The 17904-nt window shown below is 56.7% G+C and overlaps 1 protein-coding gene across 1 annotated transcript; it reads left to right on the top strand.

Annotated features, from left to right (window-relative positions):
- The first annotated feature begins 7677 nt into the window (after positions 1-7677).
- On the top strand, positions 7678-14025 carry ERF (ETS2 repressor factor). Its single transcript, XM_036742971.1, has 4 exons — positions 7678-7715; positions 11645-11879; positions 12335-12450; positions 12543-14025. The coding sequence occupies exons 1-4, from the start codon at positions 7694-7696 to the stop codon at positions 13772-13774; spliced, it is 1605 nt and encodes a 534-aa protein (XP_036598866.1). The 5' UTR covers positions 7678-7693; the 3' UTR covers positions 13775-14025.
- Positions 14026-17904: the final 3879 nt, after the last annotated feature.

Genomic DNA, 17904 nt, shown 5'->3' on the forward strand with positions numbered 1-17904 from the left:
GAGCGCCAGCCGCCCCGCGAGCCCCGCCCCTAGCAGGGCCGCCGTCAATCGCGGCCGCCGCCTCAGACCCGCCCCCTCCCTGGCCCGAGCGACGGCAGTGCCCGCCAATCGCTGCAGCTGCGCTTGCTGCCCCGCCCCCAATCCGCGGAGCGACGTCCACTTTACACCGCCTTCTCGTCTCCCCCCCCATACAGTAACCCGCGGACGGTCGGTGGACCCCCGTGCGGGACAGTAGCCAATGATCACGTAGAGGTGGGGCTAAAGTGAGAGCCGACCAATGGAAATCTGGAGAAGGCGTGGCCCCGGAAGCTTGTTGACGGGCCGGTCGCACTGTGCCTCCTGGGAGTTGTAGTCCGCTGTGGCGGCCTGTGCGTACATGGCAGCTGGGTATGGACTACAACTCCCATCAGGCAGCGCGGTGCGGGCTCTGAGGAGCCGGGCTGAGGGAGGGAGAGCGAGGGGAGGGGAAGAAGACCGGGGAGGGGAATGGGAAAAGAATCCGAAAGAACAGTTCCCGATGGGGGCCCTGCTGGATGCAGGTTCCCTGGACTCACCCGATTTTCCGGCTTCGGCGTCGCCCGGCGGCTCCTTTCCGCGGCGGCGGCGGCGGCGGCGGCGCGAGGGGAGGTGCGAGGACGCGGCCAACCAACCGCCGCCCGCGAGCTGCCGCGGCCAATCAGCGACGGAGGGGCGGTACGATGACCTCACCGTGTTCGTCTTCGCAGGCCCCGCCCCCTCGAGGCGGCTGTGGCGGCCGAGAGTGGGGAAGTTCCAAGAGGAGGGGAGGAGAGCGAAAAAGGTGATGTCACCTTTCCGCCTCTCCATTGGATGGGAGGCCCCTCGAAGGGGGCCAATCGGCGGCCTCGAAGAAGCCAATGCGCCCGCGCAGAGAGCCCTGTTGCCACCAAGAGGGGAGATGGAGAGAGAGGGAAGTAGAGGCCACGCATGCGTACTAGTTGGGGGGGGGGCAGGGAGGCTGTGTTCTTGTTCTCTCTGCACCCCCACCCAAGGGTCCTGCAGATTTCCCCTCATTCCACCTTTGACCTTGAAAGAAAGAAGTCAGAATGTGAGAGAGCTACTGGGCAGCCCCATCACTGGGGTGGGAGGTGTTCACACTGTCCATGGTGACACTACATCACTCATATCCCCACATCCCTTTTTTTTTGGAATGGAATTCTTGAGATTTCACTGGTTTAGCCAACTGCAGGTATGGGATTGCAAAGGTCTTAGTGACCTGGGGTCTGAGAGGTCAAGCGACCGAGGGTCCTACTTAATAGTTCTGTCTGTGGCTGTCCACAGCTTCCTGGGGAATCCCATTCGAGAGTGATTCACCTGATCTCTGGAATGTCCATAGGGTCCCCCTGAGAATCATAACTCCCTAGGAATTCACACTGCCCATTAGAAGGGAGTCACACTTCTTAGAGCCTGACACTGTCTAGGGTGAGTTCACAATGTTCCCGGAAGGTCATGGTGTCCATAGGGATTCATAATATTTCTTAATGGGCTTCACTGATTGGAGGAAGGAAAGGGCATGAAAATCATGACCACAGTGTGTTTAGGATTCTGTTGGGAAGGGGGAATCAAACTATTCACATTATTACTTCTGCCCTTCTGCCCATCCCTAGAGGAATCACACTTGGGAGATGGGGTAGGTGTCATAATACTCATGGGGGGGATTCATAGTTTTCCTGGAGTCATCAAACTATCCATGAGGGGAGAATGTCCAAGGGAATTCAGACTTTTATGGAAAGTTCACACTATGCTTTGGGAATTAAATTGTCCATAGGTTTTGCACTGTTTCTGTGGAATGACATCGCTTATTAAGGGGTTAGGCCTTGCTTTGGGTGGACACACTGTGCTTGGGGAACTCAAATTATCAAGAGAGGGGCTGTGCTGTCCACTGAGTCACACTGTCTCTTGAGGTCATGTTGTCCCTGGGGTAGTCATGTTTTCCATGTGATTCAAAATTCCTTTGGGGCTTCGTTCTGTCCATTGAGGCTTCACACATTTTAAAAAATATACTAAACTTCTATTCTGTTGAAGGTACTGTTCTAGGATGAGCTGTACTGAATTGATTATAGTGTCTATGTGAAGGGAATCTTCAAATCTTCCATGGAAGCGATCACACTCTGCTTGGCACTCATATGGTTGATGTATAGGTCACACATGGTGCGAATTACATTGTCCGCTGGTCTAAAATTGTCAATGGTGGAAGTGTGAAGCTGTGTGAATATACACTGGGGATGGGTCACACTGCTTTGGTTTTTGCTGGGTTTTATTATTTGTCATGAGAGAGTATTATTAATTATTATAACAGGATTGATGGGAAGGGAACACTCATTGTTCATGAACCATTTGTATCCTGGTGGGGGGTATGAACACTGACCAAGGTAAGGGAGGTTACACTGGACTTGGCATAGTTTTCTGAGTTCCAATAGTCTGTGAAGAGTTACAGCCTCTGAGGATAACCTCAGAGCTTCGTAGAAGTGTGAACTGTTATTCCGACTCACAGAATCTCAGAGCCAGACAGGACCTCATTGGCCATCTAGTGCAACCCATCGTTGAGAAATGATCCCTTCTGAGGCCAAATGGCTAACATAGGTGACCATCTGGCCTCTGCCTGAAGGAGCCTACTGCCTCCTGAGGCTGCCCATTCGCCTATCAAGTCCCCATTCTAATTGTTAGTTTTCCCTTATATTCGGTCTAAAATTCCTTTTTATTTTCCACTCATTGTGCCTAGTTCTGTCCTCTGAGGTCAGTCACAATAAATATAAATCATCTTTCCTCCCCACCCCCACCCCCGAAAGCCTTTCAGATACTTGAAGACAAATCACATTAAGTCTTCTCTTCTCCAGGCATTTTGTCAAACTAAATGACACAATTTTTAGGGGGAGGGGAAAAATTGGACTATCTTGGTGGAGTAGGTTTACAGCATCTTTGGGGGAATGCCATATGTTGGGTGCAAGAGATAACATCGTGGGAGCATAGAGGAGACTGTTTATGACTTAGTTATACTGTCCATGGGATGTTACAATGTGCATCCAATGTGCACTCTGTTTGTTGGCTGTGTGTACTGTCCAAGAGGGAGGGGGTTGATATTCTGTCTCTGAGGTTTGACTTTGTCACTCATGGTGTTACATTATCCATTGGGGAGGAAACAGTGTCCAAGGGAGTTCATGTTTTCAGTGGAGGAGTTACGCCTTCGACAAAGTGAAGGGATTAGACTGTCTATAGCAAGAGCCATTCTATCCATGGGACCCACAATTCCTTTACAGGCCTCCATCTGTCCCTGGCGCTTCAGAGTATCCATGGGATTGCTTTCTAGGGGCTTGAATTGCCCCCCTGGGGGAAGAGGAGACAGGATCATTAGCTTCCTCGAGCATTCAGAATGTGGGAAGTGTTAATTATCCCTGAGAGAAGTTTTTCATTCTTAAGAGTTTTACACTCTGGGGAGGGGGTGGTCTACCATTCAAGAAGAGCTCATACGTTTATAGAGAGCTTACACTACCAATGGAAACTTAAAATATGATTGTTTAAATAAAAAAAAACCACCTCATACTCTGAGTATTCATGGTAGAGTCATCTGAAAGATACTTTATATTCTGAGGTACTTTCTCACTGAATTTTAAATGGGGTTGAGGTAGCTGGGAAAAAAACGCTTGGCCTCACTGGGGTTGGATAATCAATCTACTTTGGTAATAAAGGACTTTGTTGGCTGGAATATGCTGAAAACTTTTGTTTTGTGACATTCATTTATGGAAGTAGCATCTTTTTCTTGCATTAAAGTTTCTGAAACTTGAAAACATTTTTTGAAAGGAGAATTCATATGACCTATGGAGAGTAGTCTTACTTTCCATGGGGAATTTATTTAGTTCTGAAGGGGGGCAGTGTAATACTTATCTTGGGGAGAATTACCCTCACCTTGGATATTCCAATGTTGAGAGGTGGGGTAGGGAAGCAGACTATATATGTGGAGACCATACCATCTATGGAAAATGAAAATGAAGCTCCTGTAGTCCACAGAGGCAGTTTTTAGGATTATCTCTGTGCATTGAGACTGGTGCTACACTCTCCTCCAGGTACAACTTTTTAAAAAATGTGGGTCAATTAATTGCCCAAGAGGAACATTTTCAAGAAGATTTGAATTGTAGACTATCAGTATTCACACTGGGCTTTCCGTTAAGGTAGTTGCTGTGTAGATTGAGAGGCACCTCTTATGTGTGTGTTCATACCTCCATTCCACTGTATACTAGGCACTGGGGATAGATACAAAGCAGAAATGGACCTTTTGACCTTACCATGTGGAACAGAGGGATGGGGTAGGAATGATGAGGTGTTTGATACATGCACAGATAAGTACATACAAGATCTGAATTGCTCCAGAGTCCTGGACTTGAGAGTCAGGAAGATCTGGGTTCCAATTTTGTTTCTGATACTAGCTACTCAACCATGTCGGGGCCATTGGTCAGGGTTCATGGTAGGGGGAGGCTTTCTGGGGTTTGGTCTGCCTGTCTGTAACATGGGGATAATACTACCATGTGATGTCCATCCACCAGGGTTGTCCAGAGGTTCCAATGAGATAAGGCATGTTGCAAACATTAAAGGGGCTTAGAAAGGTGACATTCTTCCTGTTACTTTGGAGTTCCCCTAGACCTCCCTGATTGTCTTCCAGCCCATTTCTGATAGTCTCTACTTTCTGGATCTGTTTTTTGATCTTTCTTTGTCCCACATGGTCTCTTTTGGCACCCTTCCAGTCTCAGCTAAAAGCCCAACTCCAATAGGAAGGCTTTTCTATTCCCTTTTCATTCCAGTGCCTTGTGGTGATTACTTCCAGCCTGTTGTCTCTCCTCATTAGACTGAGGGCAAGGACTATCTTTCAGTCTTTCTTTGTATCTCCAGCACTCTGCCTGGTGCATAGTAGGCCCATCAGTGCCTGTGGATTGTCAGCCCCAAGTCTCCATTTCTTTGTTTCTTTCATGGTTTCTGTCACCTCTGGATCAGTCTCCTTTTCCTCTATAATCTGTGTGTGTTGCCTCATTCACCTGCGGGTCTCTAGCATTCTCTTTCCCTGGGGCCCCAGTTCCCCGTCTCTCTCTTAATGTCATGTCTCTTATCTGCCCTACATCTCTGTCTACTTTGGTATCCTTCCTCTGCTTTCTGGCCTTATGGGAGCCAAGCAAGGTTCATCTGGTCACTTAGCATGCCTTCCTTCCCACCTCCATGGACCAAGATGGTCAGGACCTTCTCTACCTCCCCAACGTGGTTCAAGCCTTTACTGCCCAGTTACCATTCCACAGGAACCCCAGTCCAGACCCATCTAAGGAACTAGGTCTCCATGCCTCTTCTAGTCTCCTTACTTAGGGACCCAGGCATCCTGATTCCCCAACCCCTCAGGCTGTAGCTCCGTGGAGATAAAGGCTTTTAAAAATCCCTTCCTTGGGGACCCAGGAAACATGTCTTCCATTCCTTCTGGTAGGACTCAGGTATCCAGGTGCTTGGATCCCCAAGTTCCTCTCGATCCAATCATCTAGGCTTCTGCTTCTGCACCAGGACTCAAATAAGGAGGTCCTCCCCCTCCCTACCCTGGTTACCTTCAGGGACCCAGAAGCCTTGTTTCTCAGTCTCCTTGAGACTCACATGTCCATACCCCACTCTTTCAGGGACCCAAGCATCTGGGTCCCCAGTCCTTCCTTTCCTCTGTCCCAATCCCCCACCCACCATCCAGCTGCTTTGGCTCAGGGGTCTGGACCCACCCCCTCTCTGCAACAGCTGCAGACCCAGGCCGGATGCCCCTGAGTGAGGCCTTACAATGACCTCTCTGGTCATTTCCTTCCCCACTCAGATCCCCTCCCTCCCCCTCAGATAGCTTGGCCAGGATGGGCTGAGTACCCCATCCAAAGGTGGAAGGAGGGGAAAGAGCAGCAGCCTCCCCCAATTTCCGACTCTGGCCTGAGGCCCAGGCCTCCCACCCTAGCCTGCCCCAGCTGTCTGAAACTTTACCGGGGGAGGGAGAGATGGCTCTTAGCCCTTTTGATCCAGGAGAAAAAGTCCTTGCCTCCACTGTTTGATGAATGATGCATGGTGTGGCTAAATGACCTTCCCCTCTCTGGGTCTCGGTAACTCCATCTGGAAAATGAGGGACCTGGTGTAGATGATCCCCAAGATCTCTCCCAAATATTACATTCTGTACTTCATGGCCCCTTTAGCTCCTACCTTCCCCTTCCTAAGGGTCCCCCTAGCTCTGAAGTTACCTGTTCTAAGATGCCTCTCAGCTCTGACATCCCCTGTTCTAAGGGTCCCCCTAGCTCTCTGAAATTCTCTCTTCTAAAAACAATAAGTGTTATTTAAAACAATAAGTAGTCTCTGGGTGTTTGTTTTTTTTTAGGCAATCAGGGTTAAGCAACTTGCCCAGGATCACACAGCTAGTAAGTGTCTGAGGTTGGATTTGAACTCAGGTCCTCCTGGCCAGGGCCAGTGCTCTATCCACTGTGCAACTTTCCCTCCCCTCACTTTTAAGTATCAAATTTATTTATATAATACGCTTTAAAATTTTTAAAATTCATGATCATAGCTATTGAAGTTTAATAGTGGACTAAGGCCCCTCCCAGCCCCTACATTCCCTGCTCCAAGGCCCTCCCAGCCCTGACATCCCCTGTTTTAAGGGTCCTTTCAGATCTGACATCCCAAGTTTGAAGGCCTCTTCCAGCTCTGAGCTCTAAGTTCTAAGGTTCTCCCTGGCTCTGGCAGTCTATGTTCTAAGTTTAAGGAGTCCTGCAAAGTAGATGTTGCAAGATTATTGCCACTGTACAGAGAGGACTTTGCTCTTTAATGCCACGGTCCTAGGACTCGTCCCAGGCCAGCCATCCAGTCCGCGCTCGAGGTGGTCCTTGAGCCCAGAGCTCTAGGGCCAGGCTCCCCAGGTGGCACAGACCCTGGGCTGGTGGGCTGTCCCGCCATAGGGGCTAGCCCTGCTTTTGGGACTGAGACCCCGGGGTGGGGACCCGGGGGGATCGCACAGCTAAAGGTTCCGGGAGCGAAAAGCCTCCCAAGCTGGGTTCTGTCTGCCCGCTGCCACGCTCTGGGACTCTCTTCCAGTGTGCCCTCGCGGTACGGAGAGGCAAACTGAGGCCGGAGAAAGGCGCGGGATTTGCTCAAGGTCACTCAGCAGCCGGGTGGTGGAGCCGCTCTACAATCCAGGACTTCGGCCTTCCTCAGGCCAGAGGCTAATGAGTCCCTGATCCTTGGGCAGCCTCGCCCAGAGGGGAGGACCGTACAGAAGTTCAGACCGCCTCCCAGACTTGGAGGAGGGGGGGGGTCCCTGCCCTTCGTAGCTATTCGGTTCCTTTAAGCACCGCCCCCCAGCTCTCTCGGGGCTCAGGCTACCCCCCACCCCATCCCCGCCCGCGCCGGCGCGCGCCTGTCTGGGTGTGAGTACTGGGGGGGTGAGGGGGAGGGGCGGGCGCAGCGTCTCCATGGCGACGCGGCGGTGACGTCGCCGCCCGGGGGGCGTGGGCGTCCCGGGCCCGAGTGCGATATTAACCCGGGAGGCGGCGGGCGGGGAAGGGGAGAGGCAAAGAGGCCGGGGAGCCGTGCGGGACGGGGAGCCCGGGCTGGGGCCGGGGAGCCGCGGCGCGGCCAGCACCCGGACCCGGGACAGCCTCCCCGCCACCCCCTCCCCAGCCGCCCCCCAGCTATGAAGACCCCGGCAGACACAGGTGCGGGCGGGCGGGCGGGCGGCGGGGGCGGCACGTGGGGGGCCGTTTGCACGTGCGGGGGCCGGAGCCCCGTCGGGCCCCCAGAGCCCAGAAAGTTTCCAGCGGGGAGGGGGGCGCGTGGACGGAACCACGCCGCCGGGGGGGGGGGTGCGCGCCGGGACCTGTTGCTCCCGGGGCTAGGTGGCTGGGAATAGGAGGGACAAGAACGGGGGGGGAGGGTTCCGGGGGCGCAAACCCCATCTCTTCCCGCCTCCTGAGGAAACGGGGTCTCGACCACCGTGGGAGTGCGTGGGGGCGTCCCGCCGCGAAACTGCCCCCTCCCCTGGGGCAGCGTGGTCCGGCCCGTGACCTTCAGGGCGGCTCTGGCCGGAGGTGGGGGGGATCGGTCCGGGTGGGGGACGGGCGGGGGTCCTGGGCCGGCCGCCCCTCCCCCGCTCGTGCCGCCGCACGGCTGCCACAAAGTTCCCAAAGCTCGGCCCGAACGTTCGAAAAAGGAACTTTTTGTTTCCGACGGTGGAACGCGCGGCTTAAGGTGGCGCCGGGAGGGGGAGGGGGAGGTCCGGAGGGGCCGGGGGCCGACCCTCCCCCGATCTGCTCGGTCTGGGCGGGGACACCGGGCGGGGGGGGGGGGGGGGCGCCTTCTCCCTTTATGGCCACCCCCACTCGTCCCTCCTCTCCTCCGTCCCCCGCCCGTTCCACCTTAAGGGGCCTGTTACCCCTCCCCCAGCTTTGGACTGGGAGGGGGGATTAGCCCCCCTCAGACTTCTCAACCCCCCCGCCCCCTCCCCCTACGCAGCCCCTGGGCTTGGACTTTGGGCTGGGGGAGGGGGGCTAAACTGCCCCCCGTCGGAATCCGGCCCGGGGCGGGGACAGGGGGGAGGGGGAAGGAGGAGGGGAGGGGAGGGGGGCGCCGGGCTGTTCGAACTTGTTTCCTTCCCCGAGAACTTGTGTGTACTCTCCCCCTCCCCCTCCTCCCTGGACTGCTCTTAAAGGGCCCGCAGCCTACTAAGGGTATTTGGGGATCTGCGGGGTCCGTGACCCCTGGTCCGCTGAGGGTGGAGGGGTGAGGGTCACGTGGATCTCGTTCTCGCCCCGCCCCCCCTCTTCCCCAGGGGTAGAGACCCCTGCGTTTTTGGAAGGGTAGGGAGAAAGCAGCCATTTAGGGGCTTCTGGAGCTCTGGTCCAGGACTTTGTGCCCCTAGCCAGTGCTCAGGGCCCCCCCTCCCGTGTGTGTGTGTGTGTGTGTGTGTGTGTCTGTCTGTCTGTCTAAGGTGAGGCAGGGGTGCAGCAGTGACTCCATCTGTCCCTCTGTCCTTCTGCGCTGGCGTTTCCATCCTCTCCCTGTTCCCACTTCCTGTTTTTCTCTGGTCCTGCCCTGGCGCCAGCCTCTAGCCTGAGGAGGGGGGAGGGGGCTGCCTGGAGGAGGCGGCAGAGATTCTCCCCCCTGCCCCCAAAAGTTATCTGAGCGGTGGAATGGGATCTTGGGACCCAGGCTGCTCCTTCCCTCGTCTTGGCCACGATGTAGGGAGGCATCCGTGCATCCCAGCTTCTGGCTGTGGGGGACCCCCTCCCATTGTCTGCTCGGGGCCGGGAGGGGGGGCCTTTCCCAAACTTCACCTGCCTCCCCTCCCCCAGGCTGCCGGGGCAGCCCACCATGTGTTTGGGATGGGAGTCAGAGGCCGGTAGGAGCACCTCTCACTGTGTGGCCTTAAGCAGGTCCCTGGCTCTCTGGGGGGCCTCGGTAAGATGAAGTCAGCACTTAGCTGGATTTCTAGGGTCCCTTCCAGCTGTGAACCTCATGCCTTGCTCAGCTATGCCCTGATGGCCTGTTTGCCGGTTTCCTCCCTGTCATCCCAGCTGAGCTTCTCCCCTAGGCTTAGGACCCCTCCCCCCAGCCCCCCCATGTCCACACAAGAAGACACAAGTGTGCACACACACACACACACACACCTCCCTCCCCCTCTCTCTCTCTCTCTCTCTCTCTCTCTCTCTCTCTCTCTCTCTCTCTCTCTCTCTCTCTCTCTCTCTCTCTCGTGCCTGGCTCCGGGGGCCTGGCAAACAGAGCCCCATTGAGAGACCCTGACGTCACCTTCCCCAGGAACAGGCCCTCATGTATGTGTGCCTGTGTCTGCTGCAGAGGACCAGACAGGGGACCTGGCTGGGGGCAGGGGGCACGCCTGGGCCTCGGTCCCGCCAAGCAGTGGCCATGGTCCTGGACCTGCCAGGAATATAGCGAGGGCTTGGTGGCTCAGGGCTGGGCAGGGAGGGCCATTCCTGTTGCTGGAGCTGGCCTGAGGGCTTCTTGGTCTGCAACAGCCCCCCCTTCCTGTTTCCTTTCCCTCACTCCCTTTGTGTGTCTCCCTTTCTCACTCCTTCTCTTCTCCGCAAAGTTTATTTTTAGCTCCCCTGCTCCCCCGCTCCCCGGCCCCATCTCTGAGCGGTGGTTGCCTGGTTACAGGGACATGGAAGCTTGGGGGGGGGTGGGAGAAGAGGTGTATGCCAGGGGAGGTGGTAGAAGTATTCCTACAACCTCTGCCCCCCCATCCACATTGTGGCCCATGGGGGTGACCGGCACACCTGGTTCCCAGGACTAGATCAGCACCCAGCATTGGGAGGGGAGCTTGCCTCCTCCCGAGAGGGCCAGAGCTTCCTGGGTCCCCCGGCGCCCAGCCTGCCTACCCAGATCCCAAAGCTACTTACTGCCTTTCTCACTGCCCTTGGCGGCCCCTGCCCTCCCCCCTTCCTCCTCCTCCCCCCTCAATTACCGGCTACATTGGTGCTGAATTATTGATAGACTCTGGTTGGCCCAGGGTTTGGGAGATGTAAGCGACCACAGGGCCCCCCCCCCATTCTCCCCCAGGGGACCAGCCAGCCCACCACCAACCTCTGTCCAAGGTTAATGCTGCCCGCCCCTGCTCCAGGAGTGGCTGAGAGGTGGGACCCCCAGGGCTCAGGGAGGAGCCTTTGGGTGTCTCCCCCCCCCACAAGTTCTCAGACAGTCTGGCATTCTCTCTCCTGGGGAAGACAGAGGCCCCTGTGTGTGCGTGAATGTGTGCGCTGACCTCATCGGCTACCATCCACCCCACCCCTCTTAGTTTTTCCAGACACTTCTCCCCCTAAGGGTATAGGGGGCCTGAGCTGGGATGTGGGGGCTCATCCTCAGATGGAGGAGGGGAGTCCAGGGCACTAAGTGCTACTAACCTCAAGAAGGAATGGGGGGAGAAAGGGGAGACAGACTACTTATGGGGGCCTTGTGCCCGCCACCTCTTCCTGCCCCTCCCCCGTGCTGGCAGCCCTGCCCGGAGCTGGCTGGCCGCCCGGCCCCCTGGCACCAGCCCCGGGACACGGCAGCCTCCGATTTCCTGTCTCTGCCGGTGTTGCCCCAAGCCGCCGGCTCCAAGTCTCTGGCTAGCTCTGTCTCTCTCTGAATCCGGTTTTCCTGCCTTCTTTTCCCTTGCCCCCATACTTACTCGAGACCCCTGTCACCTCCAAGCCCTTGATGATGGGGGCAAGGGGGGGGTCTAGAGAACCAGGTTCCTGAGGGTGGGTGGGGATTGCAAGAGAGGAGGCTGGGAGGCCTGCAGATTCAGAGCCTTAGATCCTGAGTTCAAACCACTCTTTACCTGTGTGACCTTGGGAAAGTCCTTTTTCTTACCATGAGGATATTGGCCCAGATGATCTTCCAAGGCCCTTGATGTGAGAAGGAGAGATGTGCCCCATCAGGTCCGTACTGCAGTGGGGAAGAGCACTCACTGGGTTTGAGTCTCCCAAGGAGACCCAGGCCCTCTCTTCCCTGGAGAGAGGCTGCTTTGCCCATGTTTCCTGTCCCTGGGCCTTCGGGTTCCTGATCTGTCAAGGGAGGGGGCTGGACCAGCCGGGCTAGCCTGGCTCCTGACCCTTGGCCCTGCCTCTTCTGGCCCCCTCCCCAGGTTTTGCCTTCCCGGACTGGGCCTACAAGCCCGAGTCCTCCCCGGGCTCTCGGCAGATCCAGCTGTGGCATTTCATCTTGGAGCTGCTCCGGAAGGAAGAATACCAGGATGTCATCGCGTGGCAGGGGGACTATGGCGAGTTCGTCATCAAGGACCCCGATGAGGTGGCGCGCCTGTGGGGCGTCCGCAAGTGCAAGCCCCAAATGAATTATGACAAGCTCAGCCGGGCACTGCGGTGAGTGAGGGACCCTCAGAGGGTCGGAGTGCAGTGGGGACATTTGACCAGCCCCTTGGGGACTGTACGGTCTTGGTTCTGTCAGAATGTGGGGCCCAAGACTGAGGTGTGGGAGCCCCCAGCCCAAGGGGCTCCTCCTTGAGAGGGAAGATCTCTCTGAGGCAGAGGCAGAGGCAGACTAGTCTCTCAGCATCCTGGCTTGGCTTGAAGACCTTCTGTGATGGGCATCTTGTTGTTCTTGTGGGTAGCTCCAAGGCTCAGGGAGCTAGTTGTCCCTCAATGTCGATAGAATGGCAGAGCCGGGAGGGCCTCCCACCCAGCCGGCAGTGAGTTCCAGAGAGCCTGTGGCCAGGGCAGGCACAGTCCTGGCCTAGTGAGGCCCCTGTTCCCTGGTGTCTCCACCGGGTCATCTCTCCCTGCCTCTGACTCCTCTGTCTCTCTCATCCACCCTTCAGTTACTACTATAACAAGCGCATCCTTCACAAGACCAAGGGAAAAAGATTCACCTACAAGTTCAACTTCAACAAGCTTGTGCTGGTGAATTACCCGTTCATTGACGTGGGGCTGGCCGGTAAGTGGGGGCATCACAGGCAGAGGCCAGCTGGAGCTCAGGGCCCAGGTGTGCACTCCTGCCTCTGACTTGAGCCTCGACTTCCCCCTCAGGTGGGGCCGTGCCTCAGAGCGCCCCGCCGGTGCCCTCTGGGGGAGGCCACTTCCGGTTCCCCCCCTCGACGCCCTCTGAGGTGCTGTCCCCCACGGAGGACCCTCGCTCGCCCCCGGCCTGCTCGGCCTCCTCGTCAGCCTCTTCGCTCTTCTCAGCCGTGGTGGCCCGACGTTTGGGCAGAGGCTCTGTCAGCGACTGCAGCGATGGCACCTCAGAGCTGGAGGAGGCCCTGGTGGAGGACCCCAGGGCCCGCCCCCCAGGCCCCCCAGAGCTCGGTGCCTTTCGGGGACCCCCACTGGCCCGACTGGCTCCCGATGCGGGCGTCTTCCGTGTCTACCCCCGGCCCCGTGGAGGCCCGGAGCCCCTGAGCCCCTTCCCTGTCTCCCCCCTGGCTGGCCCTGGCTCCCTGCTTCCCCCCCAGCTCTCCCCAGCTATGCCTGTGACCCCTACCCACCTGGCCTACAGTCCGTCCCCTACGCTGAGCCCCATGTATCCTGGGGGGGGTGGTGGTTCTGGAGGGGGGTCCCACTTCTCTTTCAGCCCGGAGGACATGAAGCGGTACCTCCAGGCCCACACTCAGAGTGTCTACAATTACCACCTCAGCCCTCGGGCTTTCCTGCACTATCCGGGGCTGGTGGTCCCTCAGCCCCAGCGCCCAGACAAGTGTCCGCTGCCACCCCTGGCCCCCGAGACGCCACCTGCCCCGTCCTCGGCATCTTCTTCTTCCTCGTCCTCCTCGTCCTCCCCGTTCAAGTTCAAGCTGCAGCCCCCTCCTCTGGGCCGTCGCCAGCGTGAGCGGGAGAAGCCCCTGGCAGGGGCTGAGAAAGGCGTGGGGGCCCCTGCAGGGGACACTCCTCCAGCTCCTGGCCCAGCCCCACCCCAGATCAAGGTGGAGCCCATCTCAGAGGGAGAGTCGGAGGAGGTGGAGGTGACCGACATCAGTGATGAAGATGATGATGAGGATGGGGAGGTGTTCAAGGCTCCTCGGGTGCCCCCTGCGCCCCCCAAGGTGGAACCTGGGGAGGGCCCTGGCCCCGCCCAGTGCATGCCCCTCAAACTTCGGTTCAAACGGCGCTGGAGTGAGGATTGCCGCCTGGAGGGAGGCGGTGGCGGGGGGCAGGAGGAGGAGGACAAGAAGGTCAGGGCTGGGACCCCCTTGGCCCCAAGGCGGGTTAGTGCTGACCTCCAGCATGCCACTGCCCAGCTCTCCTTGGAACACCGAGATTCCTGAGGGGGGCTGCCCTGGATCTCCCCAACCCCTGCCCCTTCCACCCCATCCTTTACTTCTCTGCTGCCTTAATTCTGCCCTCTCCCTGGTCAACAGAGGCGGAGGCCGGCCAGTGTGGGGAGGGGGGAGCAGACAGCTCTTGGGGACCCTTCCCCCAGGCCAGGGGACATTCCTGGTCCCCTCTTCTGGACCCTTGCCTTCTTCCTCCTCCCCTCTCCTCTTTTGTATAAAACTTTTGGTTTTTTCTTTTTTAAAAAAATGGGTGGGAGTGGGGGGATCCCAGGGCCTCCATCTCTGTATTTAGGCCCTGGGGAGGGAGGGAGGGGATTCATATTGCAGGGGAGGGGGTTGACCTCTCTGGGGCAATTTTTATTGGAACTGAGGTGTCCCCCAACCCTGATTCAGAAATGCACAGGAATTAAAAAAAAAATAACTACAGCTTAGGAATCGAAGCCTTGATCTCCCCCCCCCCCCTTGGGGCCATAGCACAGTCTCTCAGTCCTCTCCCCCCCCCAGCCTTTTGTCCTCTCTTCCCTGCCCCTCCTTTGTGTGGGGGAGGTGGGGGTCAGTGCCTGGGGCTGGCCTTGCCCACCAGGTCTGGGGTGGGGTGGGTAAAGGGAGGGGATAACTTTGTACTTAACCAAAAACTTCTTGGGGTGGGGAGGGAGGTGGCATTGCCCTCCTGGGGGCCACAAGTCTCTCTCTCTCTCTACAAGTGCCTACTGCCCCCTTCCCTCTTGCCCTTCCCCAAATGGTCTGTGCCCATCCCTCCTTGTCCCTCCCTCCTGCCCCCCCCATACACGCTTCCTGGGTGAGGGGGCCCAAACCAAACAGAACTGGAACTCTTGGGGGGTGGGGGTGGGACTCAGTCAGCCTTATTCTGTATAGCAGGGGTGGGAGGGAGGGACCTGGAGAATGTATCAAAAACAATAAAATTTTGGGACCTTTACACAGTGTGTGGCTGCCTGCCCCCTACCCCATTAAATTTGGTCTTTTTTGTTGCTGGAGATATTTGTGAAGCCTGGCAGACATTGCGGCTTGATCAAAGGACCTCAAGAGTCTGGCTGGTCAAACCCTGCCCCCCCTCCCCCCATTTTACAGATAGGGGAAGCCTCTGAAGGGAAGGGCCCAGACTGGGACTGGAGCCCAGCTGCACCTGCCTCACCAGGCTCTTCTCAGACATCCATGTTTCCTAAAGTACCAGGCTTGTCACTGAGGAAGCTGAGAAAAGGAGCCTGGTTAGGGTGGATGAGATGCCAGTGGAAGTCCATTTGTGCTCCAAGAGGGAGGGAAAGGGAAGAGGGGAGAGGTGAGCCCCAGCTACCTTTCCTATCGTCCATCCCAACAGACATTTTCCAGGTGGGATACAAATGGTGTGTGCAAGAAGTGTCCGTTCTCTTGGGAGTCTAGGACATGTGTGATCACTCATCTGAAGAGGGGGCTTTTCTAGCAGGCACACAGCGTGGCATTCCCTCATGTGGCCCACTGTCTTTGGGCACCCCTGCAAGGCTCTGTCTCCTGCTCCAGACCTCTCTCTATTCTCTCCATCCTTCCAAGTCTCACCTGCTCTGAAGCTCCCCAAAATGCCCCACTTCACAGAGAGCCCTCTGGAGGTACTCCTGATTCCGTGTGACCCTGGACAAGTAACACCCTCTCTGGACCTGCTTACTCACCCTCAAAACAAGGGTGGTCAGGCTCGCGTTGTTGGATCGATGAATAAAGCACTTTGTCTTTAAAAGAAAAGCGTTAGGGAAGTGTTTGTTGGAAGGGACCAGAGAGATTTCCTTGGTAGGGGAAGGTCCTGGTGAGGAAACTAGCCCTTGAGATGCAAATCAGCACTGGCTTTGCAGTTTCTAGTCTTTGCCAGTTGTCTGGGGCTGGGTTAAGTTCCATGCTCACGCAGCCCACGTATGGAAGACTGCATCTACTTTTTCCATGCTGCCAGTGACCTGGGTTTGAGGCCTGCTTCCATTAATTTCTTACCTCTGTACCTGTGGCCAAGTCCCTTCTTTCTGAGCCTCAGTTTCATCATCCATAAAAATGGGCGTATTTGCATTATCTACTATACGGGGTATGAAGAAACCAGTGACTGGAGTCAGGGGAGTGGTTTGCAACTCTGGGGGCCCCCCAGTTTTCTAGCTGTGTATACTGGGGTGTCATCTACCTTCTCAGCTGGCATCTTTAGACTTCGAGGCTTGGAGCAGCGCTTGGCACGGGGTGGGTGCTTGATAGAAGCTTAGTAAACTGACAGCCTCCTTTCAACTACATTCAGTGACAAGCTATTAGGGAGGAGAGGATAGGGAAAATAAGCACAAATAGGAGAAACCTAGTGTCAGGGACGGGAAGGATGGCTGAGACCAAAGTAGGAAGAGCAAGGGAGCTGGCTGATGGAGGAAACTGAGGCATGAGAAGGCTGACTGGGGCACTACAGTCTCCTGGGTGATGTAAGTCACTCCCTGGGGTGGGGGCCGCTGGGGGTGGAGGCACCAGGCTATTTCGGGAAGTTGTCACCAGGCAACGCAGATGCTGCTGGGAGGGTGGTGGTAGTGGGGGTGGGAGGGAAAGATGTCGTCACCTCCAGGAGGGGGCTGGGACCCTGCTGGGTGGAGACCTTGGTTCCAAGAAATTCTCAGTCCTGGCTCATTAGTCCTGACCCCAGGCTAGAGGGATCCCCTCAGCCTCTCCCTGAGATGGTGCTGACTGGCCAGGACAACAAAAGCAGGGTGAGGTGATCCCTTCACAGTTTCACCCATCTCCCCTGACCCTAGAGAAGCTGGCTACTTTGGTCATCTCATTGACTTACCTACCCCCTTCAGTGAGTACCATATCCTGTGAATTGAGCCTTTCCTCATTGGTCCCCGTGCCCTTACGCATCCTGCCCCGCCATCTCCAAGGACTCTTCATCTTTCCTGGTCCCCATCTCCACTTAGCGCCCCTCTCCTCACTGCCTTCACCCCTCCCTATATGAACCCCCATCTCTTCTGGAACCTCTTCTACTCGAGTCCCTACCTCTCCTAAAACTAAATATCCTTTTTAATGGAATCTCTTCTGAACCCTCTAAATGCACCCTTGTCCCGTCTCCCTGCTCCAAGCACCCCCTCTTCACTGAGCAACTAACCCCGTCTCCCTGATCCAAGCATCCCCTCCTCACTGAGCCCATAACCCCGTCTCTCTGGTCCAAGCATAACCTGTCCACTGAGCCCCTTTCCCCTTTAAAAGACCTGCCCCAGCCCCTTCCCAGCTAAGAACTGGAGCAGAACGCTCACGCAGCGGCCCCGCCCCCTCCCAGACCACCTTGGGTAACGGCAGCTCCCTCCGGGCCTCTCCCCGCCCCCGTCCCACCCCCAGAGAGGCGGAGTCTTCAGAAGGAGCCGCGTGGCCCACTGCGGAACATGCGCATTCCTTTTCCTGGCTGATGGCCGGCAGGGGGCAGCGCGGCCTGCCCAAGCTAGGAACTACAACTCCCAGCAACCAGTGCGCGCAAACCTCAGCTTTGAACTTCAATTTTCTACGTCCGATACCAACGGTTCCACTGGAAAATTACAGATTTCTCCAATGGCTCTGCTATCCGTTAGGAACGCCACCCCCATCAGCAAGGAGACCTACAGCTCCCAGACCTCTGTTTGGATACCTACCCGACCCATGCCTACTCTCCGCCCAGGGAGAACTATAAATCCCAGAAACCTTTAGGACGGGGTGGGCGTTGTTCAGGCTGGTAGCCACGTGAGGACTCCAATAGCCAGAATTCATTGGGGTTAGGAAGTGCTGAAAGTTCCCAACATTTCCGGAGACGCAGTTAAATGTGTCCTAGAGGACTTCATTTCCCCTCAGCATTGAGAGTGAGTGTTGGTGCACGTGCATCCGTATGCTTGTTGGGGAGAGTGAGGAGTCCGCTTCCCAGCATTCCATGGGTGCGCGGGGAGGAATGAAAACGAAGCCCAGGGAAAGGAAACGGGGACTGCATTTCCCAGTATTCCGCAATGGTGGGGGAGGGGCTGTAAGGTCGAGCGTTCCTTTTCCCGGCGGTCGTTGCGCGAAGGAGTTGGTTCCCTGCTCTTATCGGTTAAAGGAAGACTCCATTTCCCAGAATGCTTTGTTGCTCGCTGACCCCTCCCCCCCGCCCCCGTGGGTCC

This window comes from Trichosurus vulpecula, chromosome 2 (genome assembly GCF_011100635.1).
Source record: "Trichosurus vulpecula isolate mTriVul1 chromosome 2, mTriVul1.pri, whole genome shotgun sequence".
In the NCBI taxonomy this organism is placed as follows: domain Eukaryota; kingdom Metazoa; phylum Chordata; class Mammalia; order Diprotodontia; family Phalangeridae; genus Trichosurus; species Trichosurus vulpecula.

Excerpts from the sequence above, each read along its gene's own strand:
- ERF (XM_036742971.1), top strand. The coding sequence starts at position 7,694 with ATGAAGACCCCGGCAGACACAG. Across the intron at positions 7,716-11,644 it reads GAAGACCCCGGCAGACACAG|GTTTTGCCTTCCCGGACTGG; the intron begins GTGCGGGCGGGC and ends CCCCCTCCCCAG. Across the intron at positions 11,880-12,334 it reads AAGCTCAGCCGGGCACTGCG|TTACTACTATAACAAGCGCA; the intron begins GTGAGTGAGGGA and ends TCCACCCTTCAG.